Here is a 16908-nt window from a genome sequence, read left to right as displayed (position 1 = left end):
GGGGCGGCCCAGTCTATGGTCTATAACAGACACATCATCTGCCATTACTTCCTCTGCCTCAACCCCACTCTTTCCCTTTCCAGCCATTCCTTTTCTCCTTCACCACTGTCTATGCCCCAGGACTATCTTGGCAGGCAGAGATATTCTTTGAACCAATCATTTCCAATACAAAGGTGACCCTCTCTGAAAAAAGGCAGGAAGGGAATTTTCAATTTTGGCTAAAAATAAATGAGTCCCTATAACTTATATTTAATAAGACACATTTTGAAAAGTACTTGTGGCTGAAGTCTTCACAGGCAAAATCTTAGGACAGAAATAAATAAGAATAACAAAGGGTACTTAAAAGAAAGAACCAGTAAGGAGACAAAAAGAAAAAAAAAATCCTCCATCTTAAAATTTTTAAAAAAATCAAACTAAACACACTTAATAAACTAGTAAGATCAGAAAGTTTCCATACCGAAGATGTAAAGTCTTCTGGGTCATTTATACTCTCAGAGATAGTGTCAGAAAAGTTGGCTTCATTTGTATCTAGCACTGAAGGCAGAGAGTTAGTTTTGCACAGAAAGTTAGATGGCAGGGAGACATTGGAGCAGCAAGAGCTGATCTGATGGCTCAGTGGGCTGAAGCCCCGGGACAGGGACACAGGCTCTATGCTATCTGACGCTTGTCCTTGCGGAGAATGAAGACCTGCTTTGTAGGGCTCAGCCTTCATCCCATCATGCCTGTGCTGGCCATGGGCTGAACTGGATAGCAGATTAGAAAATAAAGCAGATAAACATTGTAGCAATTTTCCTCCTTTAAAGAAACAGACTTGTTGTTGGAAGTTCAATAAAAATACAGAACCAGACTAAGGAGAAGGCTATAATTTACAAAATCAGAAGCCCGTTCAGACCAGGCATTCTTTTTCATCACCCTGGCCCCAAATACCCAATCCCCATGACCACGTCCCTGCCCCCACAGACTTACACAACAGCAAGGAAGACACGTAAGCTATCTAAGTGCCCTAGTGGGGTTGGTGGTAGGACAGAGGGAAGTACTGTGCAGAGAGAAGTCCCTTATCTTCACCTGGGGGTGAGGTGGGAGTGGCAGAGAGGGTGTCAGCAAAGGTTCCTGGTAGGAAAACATGTAAGAGCTGAAGCCGGGTGGTTTTTCATTGAATGCTGATGTTTTAGGTAACAATCTATTATTAGTTCACCAAAAATGCAAAAGAAGCTTTTTATAAAAAGCTAACTTCCACTTCTTATGGGACAAGTGAAGCTAGAAAGGTGGGAAGCAGCATGACAAAACTCAGGGGAATTAGGCTGTTATTCTCACCTACATCTAGAAGTTTATAGGAAAGTAATATATAACCCCCTGCATTTTTTAACCTAACAGCTTTACTTGTACACACTGTACATCAGAATTAAACATAGGGTCCTTTGATAAGGGTTTAATTTCTATAAATTGGAAATTATTATCAAAGAAATGAGCGTTACATAATAAAGATACATATTTTAAATAAACTATGAAGAAAATTTACTTGAACTCTGTATTCTTGAACTCAGGTACTCTGCTGTGTATTGGTTTAAAGATCCTGTCCCAGTTTTTTTTGCATATCTGAGTAGAAATCTCCAGCTGACCTTTGGTATCCATCAAATCTTTCTGTAGTTGTTGATTTTCAGATACTAATTTATTTAATGCCTCAATATAATTTTCCTGGAGGTCTGCTAGTGAAATCTCTTTTGCCTAATAAAAAAGAACAGAGGCACTTAATTTGCAAAAGAATACTTGTGATCTGTGATAGTTCTGGTGGAAAACTACTTTTAGCTGTGACTAGTTAATCTATGGTTTTACTTAGGAAAAAGTATAGATCTGGTTTTGGCACCTTAAAAAATAAAAAGGATGTATTTCTTACAGTTAATGGGGTAGGAGCACAATGGGCTTCCCTGATGTGTGAAGGAATATCCAAGGAGCTGGAGGAAGGCTGGAACTAGGATGGAAGAAAGCTACCAATGAGAATCAAATACAGACAAAAAGAAAGAAAACAGTAACCATGAATTCTTTTTTAAGAAAAGAGAAAGTTGAGCTTAGTGAAATAAATCAGACAGAGAAATACAAAGACTATATGTTATCATTTATATGTGGAAACCAAAAAATAAAACAAATGGATAATACAAAACAGAAACAGATTCACAGACACAGAGAATGGTTACCAATGGGGAGAGGGAAGGGGGGTGCGGCTAGACAGGGGAAGGGGATTAAGAGGCACAAACTACTATGTATAAAATAAATAAGCTACAAGGATATATTACACAGCAGACAATATAGCCATTAATTTACAATAACTTTAAACAGTATAACCTATAAAAATATTGAATAATTATGTTGTACACTTTGATATAATATTGTAACTATGCAATTATACAACTACAGTTTAACTTAAAAAAAAAAAAAAGAAAAGAGGGAGAAAGGAGGTTGAATAGCCCCACAATACCTGTGGAAGAAAATCAAGAGACCTATTTCAAAGAAAGACATCTGAACATAAGGTTCTGAAAAGGAATTCTGACTGGCATGGACAACTTTTAAATAAATAACTCTCTGGTCTTAAAACTTTTACATAATGTTGTACCTATTCTGGTATGTGAGATTGATTTTGACATGATAAGTCAGTATTCAACAAGGATAAGGTACAAATTACTACTCTGATATGGTTTGAATTCTGTAATTACAAATTTTACTGCTCTTCAATTCTAGGTGTTTCCTAGTAATACAGTACCTAAAAAAACAGAAGGCTGGACCATTTTTTCCTAATGACAAAATATTTTCATTAGCATTCTGAAAAATTATGGTTATCATCTTTGGAATTTAATATGATGTTTAGCTTGCCCTTTTCTATAAAGAATTTTTTGAAAATAAGCTGGTCAAGTAGTTTGACAAACACAATTTACCTAACAAAAAAATAAAGCTTAAAATACAACCATTTAACTATCTGTACTAGTAGTGACAATAAGTTATAAAATCTTGCAGCAAGTTGTTGACAGGTAAAATCTCAAAAAAAAAAAAAAATCTGCAGGACATAGGAGTTAAAACTATGAACTACTGGAGACTTTTATTTTCACTGTGATAAATAATTTATCAGAGCTATTGCTCTCATTACAAAGCTAATTAGATACTTTTATTAAGAGTTATTTAGCCAAAATTATTCATTTGTAAAAGTAATATCACCTTCCTAGGAAGGTAAATGCAAAATGGAACTTTCTAATAATTGTTCTTAATACATACATCATGTTTATACTGTAACTTCAAAATCAGAGGAAGTCTAAACTGCTGACATGATCCACAACAGCCAGAGTTTGATATCTGATATCATTAAAGATATCTTTTAGAAGAAGATAATGTTTGCTTTTTCCAGGCAGGCATCATTTAAATTTATCTCAAATTTACTATTTTATTAATAATAATTACAAATAAATGAATGTGAAAAGTAATATAAAAAGTGCATAGCAAGCACACACCTGGCTGTGTGAAGAAAGGACATCACTACCACTGTTAGAGGTTTCAGGAGAAATTAAGCTGAACAGAATCTCTGGCCATAGTCTGGGTTAAGCACCTCTGAGAGTTCCCAACTCTACAATATGAACATTACATAAGATGAAAGTCTCAATCAGCTATTTCCAAATCCTGAGCAGTGACAGGCTTTATTTTCTTGGGCTCCAAAATCACTGCAGATGGTGACTGCAGCCATGAAATTAAAAGACTTTTGGAAGAAAAGTTATGACCAACCAAGACAGCATATCAAAAAGCAGAGACATTACTTTGCCAACAAAGATTCATCTAGTCAAAGCTATAGTTTTTCCAGAAGTCATGCACAGATGTGAGAGTTGGACCATAAAGAAAGCTGAGCACCAAAGAAATGATGCTTTTGAACTGTGGTGTTGGAGACTCTTGAGAGTCCCCTGGACTGCAAGGAGATTCAATCAGTCAACCCTAAAGGAAATCAGTCCTGAAAATTCACTGGCAGGATTGATGCTGAAGCTGAAGCTCCGATACTTTGGCCACCTGATGCAAAGAACTGACTCATTTGAAAAGACCCTGGGAAAGATGCTGGGAAAGATTGAAGGCAGGAGGAGAAGGGGACAACAGAGGATGAGACGGTTGGATGGCATCACCGACTCGATGGACATGACTTTGAGCAAGCTCTGGGAGCTGGTGATGGACAGGGAAGCCTGGTGTGCTGCAGTGCATGGGGTCGCACAGAATCAGCCACAACTGAATTGAACTGAAATACTGAGCCTTTTGAAGACTCTGGTGCAAATCAGGTTCTTGGTTTTCTCCACTAGCTTAGTATTGCTTATCAAGGTGTACAAAGTTGTTTTCCTTCCTTCCATCTATGCATCCCTCCTTTCTTCTTTCCTTCTTTCCATCCACCTTCCCCCTTACAAAATACTTAGCTGTTGTCTCCTCTCCTACTCTTTCCATCCTTGTTGGTTTGCTTTAAAAAACAAAGTCCTTTCACTTTAGTTTTAGAGGCATTTGGCGAGGGAGCATATGTTCATCTGCCACATTAAATGACGGCATAACATTTTCCTAGTAAAGAAAATCCAGAAACCATCCCTCTACAGACTACATTTTTAAAAAATTTTGGATCCTGCAAACAACACTGAAATGACCGTTTCCAATCATTTGCTTCTCCGGGATGGCTTCTCCGGGATGGCTTCTTTGGGAATGCAAACTGATGACAAAAGGAGAACAATTCAGCAATGACAACCAAAATCAGAAATGCACATGACTCAGGACTTTATAGACTGCATGTATTTACATTCGGTTTAATGGACATTGCTAAACTGCCCTCCAGAATAGCTGTGTCAATTTACTTTCTCATTAACAGAGCACTAAAGAGCCTGTTGCTCTATATCCCTGCCAACACTGGTTATATCAGTTTTTAAAAAATCACTGTCATGTCAATAAACAAAAGAATATTTATTTCTTTTGATTATTAAAGGGATGTAACTGCTTTTCTTCTTGCTGAATTTCTGCATTACTTCTATGATTATCTGTTTATGGACTGTGTAGATCACAACAAACTGTGGAAAATTCTTCAAGAGATGGGAATACCAGACCACCTTACCTGCCCCCTGAGAAATCTGTATGCAGGTCAGATAGAACAGTTAGAACTGGACATGGAACAACAAACTGGTTCCAAATTGGGAAAGGAGTATGTCAAGGCTACATATTGTCACCCTGCTTATTTAACTTATATGCAGAGTACATCATGAGAAATGCTGGGCTGGATGAAGCACAAGTGGAATCAAGACTGCTGGGAGAAATATCAATAACCTCAGATATGCAGGCTTAAAATTCAACATTCAAAAAACTAAGATCATGGCATCCAGTCCCATCACTTCATGGCAAAGAGATGGGGAAACAATGGCAACAGTGAGAGATTTTATTTCCTTGGGCTCCAAAATCACTGCAGATGGTGACTGCAGCCATGAAATTAAAATACACTTGCTCCTTGGAAGAAAAGCTATGACCAGCCTAAATAGTATATTAAAAAGCAGAGACATTACTTTGCTGACAAAAGTCCATGTAGTCAAAGCTATGGTATTTCCAATAGTTGTGTATGGATGTGAGAATTGGACTATAAAGAAAGCTGAGTGCCGAAGAATTGATGCTTTTGAACTGTGGTGTTGGAGAAGACTCTTGAGAGTCCCTTGGACTGCAAGGAGATCCAACCAGTCAACCCTAAAGGAAATCACTCCTGAATATTCACTGGCAGGATTGATGCTGAAGCTGAAGCTCCGATACTTTGGCTACCTGATGCGAAGAACTGACTCATTTGAAAAGACCCTGATGCTGGGAAAGATGGAAGGCAGGAGGAGAAAGGGACGACAGAGGATGAGATGGTTGGATGGCATCACCAACTCGATGCACATTAGTTTGAGCAAGCTCTGGGAATTGGCAATAGACAGGGAAGCCTGGCCTGCTGCAGTCCATGGGGTCTCAAAGAGTCTGACACGACTGAGTGACTGACCTGTACTGAACTGAACCTATTTTCCTACTAGATCCCAATGATTGTATTATCTTTATAAGGCCTTATATATTAATATTTTATATTAACCTTTTGTCTGTTAACAGATTGTTTTCCTCTAGTCTATCAGTCTTTTAAATGGGGCCTTTTGCAGTCCAGAAATTTTATATTTTTATGTTGTAGAATTCTTTATGTTGTAAAATTCTTTGTGGTTTCAAGATGCTAAGGGAGTCTCACCCTCTCAAAAGATTATAAAAATGGTTCCCTGTATTTTCCTTTAGCTGAAATAAAGTATTCGTGTAGTGTTTTGCATGTTCTTACACCCCAGCCTCCACAATCCTTGAGAGTGAAACTAAAACTACTTAGGAGCCAACAGGGCCATTGTATAACCATGAATTTTTGGAGGCATAGACTCTCCAGAAAAAGAGAAAAGAATTTCTAAAATCTCTGGGCATTTGACCCATATCAAGAAAAGGGGTAAGCAACAGATGGGTCATTTTGCAAAAATAACAATTTTATAACAAAATAGTTAAAAGAGCACCCACACAGTTGGTAACTCTCTGTTAGCTACTCCTGTTCTCTGGTTTCATAGACGCTTGCTTACATTTCTTATCCTCCCTATTGGATTACCCTCAGTCTTGTAAAGACAAGAATCTTATTCATCCTTGTATCTATTACACCATCTACTAAATATTTTGAGCATAAAAGATTCTAGAATATTTGATTAAATGAAGTGTATTTTCTCTAGTGGCTCAGACGGTAAAGAATCTGCCTGCAATGCAGGAGATACGGGTTTGATCTCTGAGTTGGGAAGATTCCCTGGAGAAGGGAATGGCTACCCATTCCAGTATTTTTGCCTGGAGAATCCCATGGACAGAGGAGCCTGGAGGGCTATAGTCCATGGGGTCGCAGAGTCAGATACAACCGAGCAACTAAACCTTTCACTTAACACTTTTACCTTGTAGAAATATATTTAAAACAAAAATACTTAAAAGATGACATACTGTATAATGAAAAGACTGTGAAAATAGTCATTACAGTAATAATAACAGCATTAAATATTTATTATATACCTACTAAATGCCAGACATTATGTTAAACCCTTTATATATATTCTATCTTACATGTATTTTTATCACATATAGTATTTTTTAAAATCTTCCAGTTGCTGGAGTGAAGAGTGATATTTTGCTCACTCCTATCACTGTCTTGACTTTTTTTTGAGAAAGTTTTTGCAGAAGGATCATTTCATAGTTTGATCTTAGCTTTCTCTTTACAATATCAGTATTTACAAAGTAATTTCTTATATGAGCTTCCCTGGTGGCTCAGACGGTAAAGCATCTGCCTACAATGTGGGAGACCCAGGTTCAATCCCTGGTTCGGGAAGATCTCCTGGAGAAGGAAATGGCAACCCACCCCAGTATTCTTGCCTGGAAAATCCCATGGATGAAGAACCTGGTAGGCTACAGTCCATGGGGTCACAAAGAGTCAGACACAACTGAGCAACTTCACACACAGCAGAAAAGCTATACAAGAGGCTTGTATAGCAGAAAAGCAAGTTTCTATATATGTACCTCATGTAAACCCAATTCCAATTTCATCACCATTTCAGAAAGATGACGATTTTCTAACTTCAGTGATTCCAGCTGACCCAACATCTCCTGAGAAGGGAAAAGTAGAAAAAACTAAATAAATGTAATGAATAAATCAAATGCATCTTAAAAATTTTTTCTATATATAATTTTCATTAGGTGAAATTACATTCTTCATTCATATATACAAATACTTTCTAAAACATTTTTTGAAGAGGTGTTTCAACATGAATTTGTACTCATGCAATTAAGAGTATTATTCTAAACAGATCAATCCAGGCACTGGTGACACCCTGGCACTCCTCTTCCTGGCCTCTACCTCCAGTATCTTGTAATCTGCACTCCTTTCAAGGATAGCAGCTTATTCCTACTTGAAGATTCCTGCCTTCCTTGGCTTCCTGCTTCTTTTGTGAAAACTATCTGGTTTTCTTCCTTATTGTCTCTTTCCTTTTTAGCATCATTCTGGCACTTTTTTACCCTAAATGAGTAGTTTCCTAAGTTGGGTTCAAGTCTCTTCTCTTCACACTCTATGCCTTCCCCTTACAATATCTAAGTCTCCTGGGGTTTCAAATGCCAACTTCATGTAAAGACTTCCACGGCTAAATGTCTTACCTTGATTTTAATCTTGCACTCCAGGCCTTCTGTGGAACTATTAGATATTTCCATATGAAAGTCCAGATTTTATCTCAAACCAGTGTCCCATCTGCCAGCTTCCCCATTTTTTGTCCCTTTCATACAAATTCATTATCCTCCCCAAACCTGCTCCTTATCTTTTCTATATTTCATTAAAAAGCATCACTCTCTCTAATCAGTTTCCCAAGCCGGAATCCTAGTGACATCCTTCCCTAACTCTGTCTAACTCACTCTCCCTGTCCAGTCAAATACAAAGTCTAGTCAATATTACCAAGCAAGTATCTCCAGAATGCATCCATTTCCCTGGGTCTCCCCTGCGCAGTGCTCAGGCCACCATCTCACTGCTGTGACAGCATCTGAGTGGTCTCTCTGCCTCCCTGCTTATTCTCCATACAACCACAGAAACTTTTTACTCCTGTTTAACCCATTCTCTACAGACCCCAAGATAACATAAAAACTCCTGCACAGGGCAGGCAGGCCCTTCAGGAGCTAATCCCTGCTTTCCCATTTCATCCCTCACCACTTGTCCCACCTGCCACAGTGAACAGGGTAACCTTCACCACTCACCATAGAAATAGTCTTTTCACTTGTCTGAACTACTTAACTCCTGCCAATCTTCACTAGACTACTTGTTAACCAGCCTAAAGAAGAGGGTTAATAAAAATTTACTGAATTAAACACTATGGAAATTATACCTTTAATAAATTGAACCTTCAAAAACAAACTTCAAATAAAATTTTTGTTCAAGTTTCACCTTATGCTCGACTGCTTTTTCTTCTGCCTTTTGTATCTCTGCTCTGAGTCGCTTTTCCATGTCAGAGGAAGAACTTTTGGTGGAAGCAATAGTGATATCTCGCTGATGTAACTCTCGAGTTAGCTGGGAGATCTCCATCTTCATTCCTTCTAGTACAGAACTGTAACTCTGTTCAGCCTGTAAAATCTGTTCTTTCAACTGCAAAAAAAAAAACAGAAAGCATTACAAATTGAGAGAAGACATGTTAGATAGAAAAATATATTAATAATAGAGTAATTTTTACCTTGCCTCAAGTCATAAATTTTTCCCTAATTAAATCTGCAAAAAATTAGCAATTTACCAAGCTGCATATCTGAACTGAAGGTCAGGTGGTTATGCCCACAATTATTTATTAGATCTCCAAACAGTGAGAGATGGCTGACTCAAATGCTGAGAACCAGCATCAAAGAGCTGAAGCACACATTGTTTAGAGGACAGCATTTGTTACCTTCACTCTTTCTGGTTGCAAATCTAAAACTTTTGTGTATATGGTTTCCTGGTCCACAGAAGATAACAGAAAAAGAAAAAGAAAGGAGCTAGAAGTAATCTCAAAGAAGTAATAATAAAAAAAAAAAAAACTGACTCAACAAATAGGACAGCTAGGGCCCACTAACACAGAGACTAATTCTACAAACTTCAAATGCCAATGAGGATATAACTACCCACAGTACAGAAGCGAATACACATTCATCACCACCTTCAGTCAGTAAGAAAATACTAAATGCTATCTCAGTTAATATGTTCATGTGTTCATGCAAGCAAGAAGGTGTGTTATCTTTTAGAAAATTTTTCATCAAGACATATTTAAAATAAAGTTGTAGAGTTCAAAGGGAGCAGGCTTCAATTATCTTGAAAATACTTAAACGGCATCCCTGAGGATGACACAGAAAGATATTCTCCTAAGCACCTTACAGGTGCTCTACTCATGAGCATCACATGGCCTCTGGATGAGATTTTTCTCTCATTAAAATTCAGTACTATAACCTCCCAACCCACTGCTCAGTCTACAAACACAGCGGGGTTTGCACCTCTCACCTTCTTGATCTCAGCCCTGTACTCATTGTTGTGCACTTCCATCTTCTTCAGCTCTCCATATTTTTCCATTAGCTCTTGGCTCAGCTGTTTACATGTTGCACTCACAGATTCTAAGCTTTATGACAAAAATAAGGTCACATAATTAAAACAAAACAAAACCCTGAATCCCACAAGTTGAGTTATTTAACTACCCTCTTAATGTCCAAGAAATAAACATCACTTTGTCCCCCAAAATAAAACTCATTTCCAATTTCCATATCAGTGGAGTCAGCAAAATCCAATCCACATTTCTGGGGAGAACTTTTGACTTCTGTGTTCACCTATATACCTTCTATCTGCTTAAAATACTACTGGTTACAAAATTCTAAATGTTATAGCAACTTAGGCAATTTTTTCTCTCTAGTTGTACACGAACTGCCATCATAATGTCAGTCTTCACCACGCTTAATTACAACCCCATCCTACACACAGCTGCCAAAATAATCATGAGTTTCCAACCTGTCACCTTTATTTATCCCTCATCAGATATAAGAACCTCATGGACACCATACCTCTCTTATCTCACAGCTCATACCCACTATAAAGTCCTTTTGCTCCTAAATTGCTAGGCTTTACAGTCTGCCTTGCGCCATGTGCTAAGCCTGACTTCTTTTCTTTTCACATATCACCTGCTTGGCCACACAGGACCTCCCCCTACCACCTGACAATGGACAGTCAACATCCTTTCAAGAATCGAATCAGCATTTACCTGGATGGAGCCACCCCGACCCTCATTCCCCTGCTGCTGCTGCTGCTAAGTCACTTCAGTCGTGTCCGACTCTGTGTGACTCCAGAGATGGCAGCCCACCAGGCTCTCCCGTCCCTGGGATTCTCCAGGCAAGAACACTGGAGTGGGTTGCCATTTCCTTCTCCAATGCATGAAAGAAGTCGCTCAGTCATGTCCGACCCTCAGCAACCCTATGGACGGCAGCCTTCCAGGCTCCTCCATCGATGGGATTTTCCAGGCAAGAGTACTGGAGTGGGGTGCCATTGCCTTCTCCTAAATCATCTTAAAAACAGTCTACTTTCAATTGTTAGAGTTTGAATGTAGATACTTTCTAGAACTTTCACTGAAATTGCTCTTAGGTCTTTTAATGTACATATTCTGTCTCTCAAACTACAAATTCTATAATTAAAATAATATCTTTAACTTCTCACTTCCCTTTAACCTTGTCCACCATACTCTTGGGCCCTTCATCATTCGGTTCCAGACTGTTCAATAAAGGCTTAATAACTGTTAGACTGTTCCCCCACACAGCCAATTTACCAGGTAAGCTATCGTTCAAAGTATCACCTTGGCAATACAACAACACGAAGCAGTCATGTGCATTCCTCCAGTTCCTGCTGCAGGGAGTGTTCTGTTCAAACTGAACGATACAGATAAGCTGCCTAAAAGGGTTCCTTTTTCCACCTGTCTTTTGCTATATAAAAATAATGTTTAAAGTCATTCAGTTTTATTACTGAACAGGGGTATTTGTATCCATTTATTCCAACCTCATTTCTAAAAATCCTAGAATGCTTATTATGTGGTACTTAGTACATGGCTATAATATGTCAAATAAAACACTGAGGTAGAGAGAGAAGAAAAATCAGAAATAATCTCGTCCTATCTAAAGATGGGAAAATTGATGCCTAAAGAGAATAAGGTGTTCCAAGTGGGCAGTGTGTCAGAAGCAAGACACAAGTCTTCAGAGTCTGCCGAAAGCATAGCAAAACATGTAAAAGACCACTAAAAAGTTAATCAATGGAAAATCTATGATAAAAAATATAAATGTTAGCTCTAATATCAATAACAATTTGTCATTGCTGTTTAGCCACTAAGTCGTGTCCACCTCTTTTGTGATCCCATGGATCCCCACCAGGCTCCTCTGTCCGTGGGATTTCCCAGGCAAGAATTCTAGAGTGGGTTGCCATACCTTCTCCAGGGCATCTTCCCAACTCAAGGATTTAACCTGTGTCTCCTTCACTGGTACAAATGGATTCTTTACCTGCTGAGCCACTAGGGAAGCCATGTCAACTAAGCTATGCTTAGTTGCATCCAGCTCTTTGCGACCCCATGGATTGTAGCCCACCAGGCTCCTCTGTCTATCGGGATTCTCCAGGCAAGAATACCCAAGCCCTCCTCCAGGGGATCTTCCCAACCCAGGGATTGAACCCAGGTCTGCCGCATTACAGGTGGATTCTTTACTGTCTGAGCCACCAGGGAAGCCCATCAAAAGAATACTAAACTTTATTTTATTCAACCTACAGTGTGAAAATATACTTCAGTAATGAGAGTTAAGAATATCTTAAGTATTTCAAGGTGAGAAAGAAAGCAAAAACTCTGTGGATGCATGTATATTTACTATGCAAAGAAAATACTTAGTGGTTTCCAAAAACAGAAATAAAAGATATATTAGTTAGAGTAGGGATAAAAATTTGTTACTTAAAAAGGCAAAATGGAAATTTTTGGGTTGTTTGTTTCCCTGCAGGCTGTTTATATATTTTTATCTTCTACATGCAGAAAACATTAGAGTACAAATGACTGTGATTTATGTTTAAAATAAAATATCAAACTGCTCCCAATCAAAAAGTTCTGCAGTATGACACACACAAAAAAAGTTCACTGTATTGTAATACAAGTGAGCTGGGCATAGTACAGCATAAATAAGGATTCAATCAACACACAAGGACATATCAACAGCATTTCAGAACAGAAGGAAGGAGCACCACATGTCCAGTGAGACCTCCCCAAGAGAAGCTCCAGTGAGGTGGCTGGTAGAGGGAAAGTCAGTCTAACTGAAGGCCTTCTGCATGGGAGAAATGTGAAGACATACAGAGAGTTAATACAGACACTTCTTGAAGAATTGGGTTTTGAAGAAGAGCAGAGAAATATGGAAGTAACTTGATAGGGATGTAGGATTAAAGGAGGGTTTTCATCTTTTTCCCAAGATGAGGAATATTAAAACATATTTTATACCAGGGGAAATGATTTAGCAGAGATTAAAAATTGACAATGTAAAAAAGAAAAGAAAAAACTGTAGAAACTATACATAAGTGGAATCTTAGAAGCATAGACATGTCATCCATTGATTCATCCACTCTTAATAGATTAAGGGCACAGACAGGTGCAGGCTGACTGGTAGGTTTGTTTGGTGGTAAAAAGATTAGGAAGTTCTACTTTAATTGAAATCAAAGTTCTCCTTTAATCTCAATGAAATCAGAAGTTAGGCCAATTTGTGAAAGCTGGAGGAAAAAACATGTTTTCATTTGTTACATTAGCTTACTTTATCAATACAACGACTGAAATAGTTTCTAACAATTTGAACATTGCTGAAATGCATGTAATTATCTACCTGCCTTCCAGACGCGTCACCTCTGCCTGCAGAAGCTCTTCACTAGTGTGGGTAAAATCCAGTTGGCAGAGCACGTTCTGCAAGTCCCCCTGCCCTTGAGAGGCATACCTCCTTTCTGCCAGAGGTTCCTCCAGCGATCTAAGGGAAGACATAGAAGGACTGTTAAAGGCCTGTATCTTTGCAAACAAAAACAACACAGAGGCAGTTCATATTTTCCCAACTCTTTTTAGTAATGAAACTCTTCAGAATTCTTTAGTCTGTTTCCTGGTTTACCAAAAAAAAAAAAAAAAAAAAAGTTAGCTGACTGTACAGAGCTTCTTCGTCTTTGGCTGCAAAGAATATAATCAATCTGATTTCAATACTGAACATCTGGTGATGTCCATGTATAGAGTCTTCTCTTGTGTTGTTGGAAGAGGGTGTTTGCTATGACCAGTGCGTTCTCTTGACAAAACTGTTAGCCTCTGACCTGCTGTTTGTACTCCAAGGCCAAATGTGCCTGTTACCCCAGGTGTTTCTTGACCTCCTACTTTTGCATTCCAGTCCGTATAATGAGAAGGACATCTTCTTTGAGTGTTACTTCTAGAAGGTCTTGTAGGTCTTCACAGAACCGTTTAGCTTCTTCAGCATTACTGGTTGGGGCACAGACTTGGATTACTGTGATAGTGAATGGTTTGCCTTGGAAATGAACAGAGATCATTCTATTGTTTTTGAGATTGCATCCAAGTACTGCATTTCAGACTCTTTCGTTGACTATGATGGCTACTCCATTTCTCCTAAGGGATTCTTGCCCATAGTAGTAGATATAATGGTCATCTGAGTTAAATTCACCCATTCCAGTCTATTTTAGTTCATTGATTCCTATAATGTTGATGTTCACTCTTGCCATCTCCTGTTTGATCGCTTCAAATTTGCCTTGATTCATGGACTTAACATTCCAGGTTGCTATGCAATATTGCTCTTTACAGCATCAGACTTTACTTCCATCACCAGCCACATCCACAACTGGGTGCTGTTTTTGCTTTGGTTTCGTCTCTTCATTCTTTCTGGAGTTCTCTCTCCACTGATCTCCAGTAGCATATTGGACACCTACCGACCTGGGGAGTTCATCTTTCAGTGTCCTATCTTCTTGCCTTTTCATAATGTTCATGGGGTTCTCAGGGTGAGAATACTGAAGTGGTTTGCCATTCCCTTCTCCAGTGGAACACGTTTTGTTAGAACTCTCCATCATGACCCATCCATCTCGGGTGGCCCTACACAGCATGGCTCATAGTTTCATCAAGTTAGACGAGGCTGTGGTCCATGTGATCAGTTTGGTTAGTTTTCTGTGACTGTGGTTTTCAGTCTGTCTGCTCTCTGATGGATAAGAGGCTTATGGAAGCTTCCTGATGGGAGAGACTGACTGAGGGGGAAACTGGGTCTTGGTCTGATGGGCGAGGCCATGTTCAGTAAATCTTTAATCCACTTTTCTGTTGATAGGCAGGGCTGTGTTCCCTCCCTGTTGTCTGACCTGAGGGCAAACTATGGCAGAGGTAATGAAGATAATGGCGACCTCCTTCAACAGGTCCCAGGCACGCACTGCCGCACTCAGTGCCTCTGACCCTGCAGCAGGCCACCGCTTACCCGCGCCTCTGCCAGAGACTCCTGGACAGGCACAGGCAAGTCCGGGTCAGTCTCTTGTGGGGTCCCTGCTCCTTTCTCCTGGGTCCTGGTGCACACAAGGTTCTGTCTGGGCCCTCCAAGAGTCCATTCCCCAGTCCTGTGGAAGTTCTGGCTGCTCTATGGTGGGGTTAATGGTGACCTCCTCAAGAGGGCTTATGCCACACCCAGGGCTACTGCACCCAGAGCCCCTGCCACTGCAGCAGGCCACTGCTGACCAATGCCTCTGCAGGAGACACTCAGACACAGTTCTGGCTCAGTCTCTGTGGGGTCTCTGGGTCCCAGTGGCACAAGGTTTGTTTGAGCCCTCTGAGCGTCTCTGGCTGGTATGGGGTTTGATTCTAAAGGTGATTGTGCCCCTCCTACCATCTTGCTAGGGCTTCCTCTTTGCCCTTGGATGTGGGGTATCTTTTTGGTGGGAGCCAACATTCTTCTGTTGATGGTTGTTCAGCAGCAAGTTGTAATTTTGGAGTTCTCACAGAAGATAAGCACATGTCCTTACCAGCTACTAATCATGATTTATCTTACCAGAGAAGGTAGCCTCCCAGGAGACATAAGACTATAATTCCTTTCATGTTTGGAGTTTCAACAGGGTACAAATTAACAGGAGACAGAGAGAGAAGAATCGCTAAGTCATGTCTGACTCTTTGCAACCCCATGGACTGTAGCCTGCCAGGCTCCTCTGTCCATTGGATCATCCTAGCAAGAATAATGGCGTGGGTTGTCATTTCCTCCTTCTGAGGATCTTCCCAACCCAGGGGATTGAACCCACGTCTCTTGCATTGGTAGGTGGATTCTTTACCACTGCACCACCTGGGAAGCCCATACAGATTGACAAAAGGGTTTCTAACTTTCTAAACATCAGAGTTTCTTGGTTAGGGGACCCAAACTGAAGGTAGAAAAAAATAGCCATACATTATTATCTAATACCCTAAAAATTTAACTCAGAAATTAAAACTAAGAAAACCTATAATATGATCAAGCACAAAATTATGAATATGTAATATTAAGTTCAGTTCAGTTCAGTTCAGTCACTCAGTCGTGTCTGACTCTTTGTGACCCCATGAATCGCAGCACATCAGGCCTCCCCGTCCATCACCAACTCCCAGAGTTCGCTCAGATTCACGTCCATTGAGTCTGTGATGCCATCCACCCATCTCATCCTCTGTCATCCCCTTCTCCTCCTGCTCCCAATCCCTCCCAACATCAAAGTCTTTTCCAATGAGTCAACTCTTCGCATGAGATGGCCAAAGTACTGGAGCTTCAGCTTTAGCATCATTCCTTCCAAAGAAATCCCAGGGCTGATCTCCTTTAGAATGGACTGGTTGGATCTCCTTGCAGTCCAACGGACTCTCAAGAGTCTTCTCCAACACCACAGGTCAAAAGCATCAATTCTTCAGCGCTCAGCCTTCTTCACAGTCCAACACTCACATCCATACACGACCACAGGAAAAACCATAGCCTTGACTAGACAGACCTTAGTCGGCAAAGTAATGTCTCTGCTTTTGAATATACTATCTAGGTTGGTCATAACTTTTCTTCCAAGGAGTAAGCGTCTTTTAATTTCATGGCTGCAGTCACCATCTGCAGTGATTTTGGAGCCCAAAAAAATAAAGTCTGACACTGTTTCTACTGTTTCCCCATCTATTTCCCATGAAGTGATGGGACCAGATGCCATGATCTTTGTTTTCTGAATGTTGAGCTTTAAGCCAACTTTTTCGCTCTCCTCTTTCACTTTCATCAAGAGGCTTTTTAGTTCCTCTTCACTTTCTGCCATAAGGGTGGTGTCATCTGCATATCTGAGGTTATTGATAT

General features: G+C 39.8%; 1 protein-coding gene across 12 annotated transcripts in view; it reads right to left on the bottom strand.

The window, feature by feature from the left end:
- Nucleotides 1-16908, bottom strand: part of CEP63 (centrosomal protein 63) — a 79445-nt gene that overhangs the window by 1917 nt on the left and 60620 nt on the right. For 5 of the 12 annotated variants that reach the window (XM_040232898.1, XM_040232871.1, XM_040232888.1 and 2 more), the window contains 6 exons: nucleotides 13438-13575; nucleotides 10064-10178; nucleotides 8990-9187; nucleotides 7585-7671; nucleotides 1520-1725; nucleotides 458-743 (listed from right to left, as the gene is read on the bottom strand). In XM_040232898.1, coding sequence (XP_040088832.1) covers nucleotides 458-743; nucleotides 1520-1725; nucleotides 7585-7671; nucleotides 8990-9187; nucleotides 10064-10178; nucleotides 13438-13575 — 1030 coding nt within the window. The remainder of the gene's footprint in view (nucleotides 1-457; nucleotides 744-1519; nucleotides 1726-7584; nucleotides 7672-8989; nucleotides 9188-10063; nucleotides 10179-13437; nucleotides 13576-16908) is intronic. The other 7 variants (XM_040232946.1, XM_040232939.1, XM_040232929.1 and 4 more) reach the window with 2 other exon arrangements.

This window comes from Oryx dammah, unplaced genomic scaffold (assembly GCF_014754425.2).
Source record: "Oryx dammah isolate SB20612 unplaced genomic scaffold, SCBI_Odam_1.1 HiC_scaffold_2, whole genome shotgun sequence".
Classification (NCBI taxonomy): domain Eukaryota; kingdom Metazoa; phylum Chordata; class Mammalia; order Artiodactyla; family Bovidae; genus Oryx; species Oryx dammah.
Note: the sequence above shows the minus strand (reverse complement) of the source record. Positions and strands in the feature narration are given on the sequence as shown.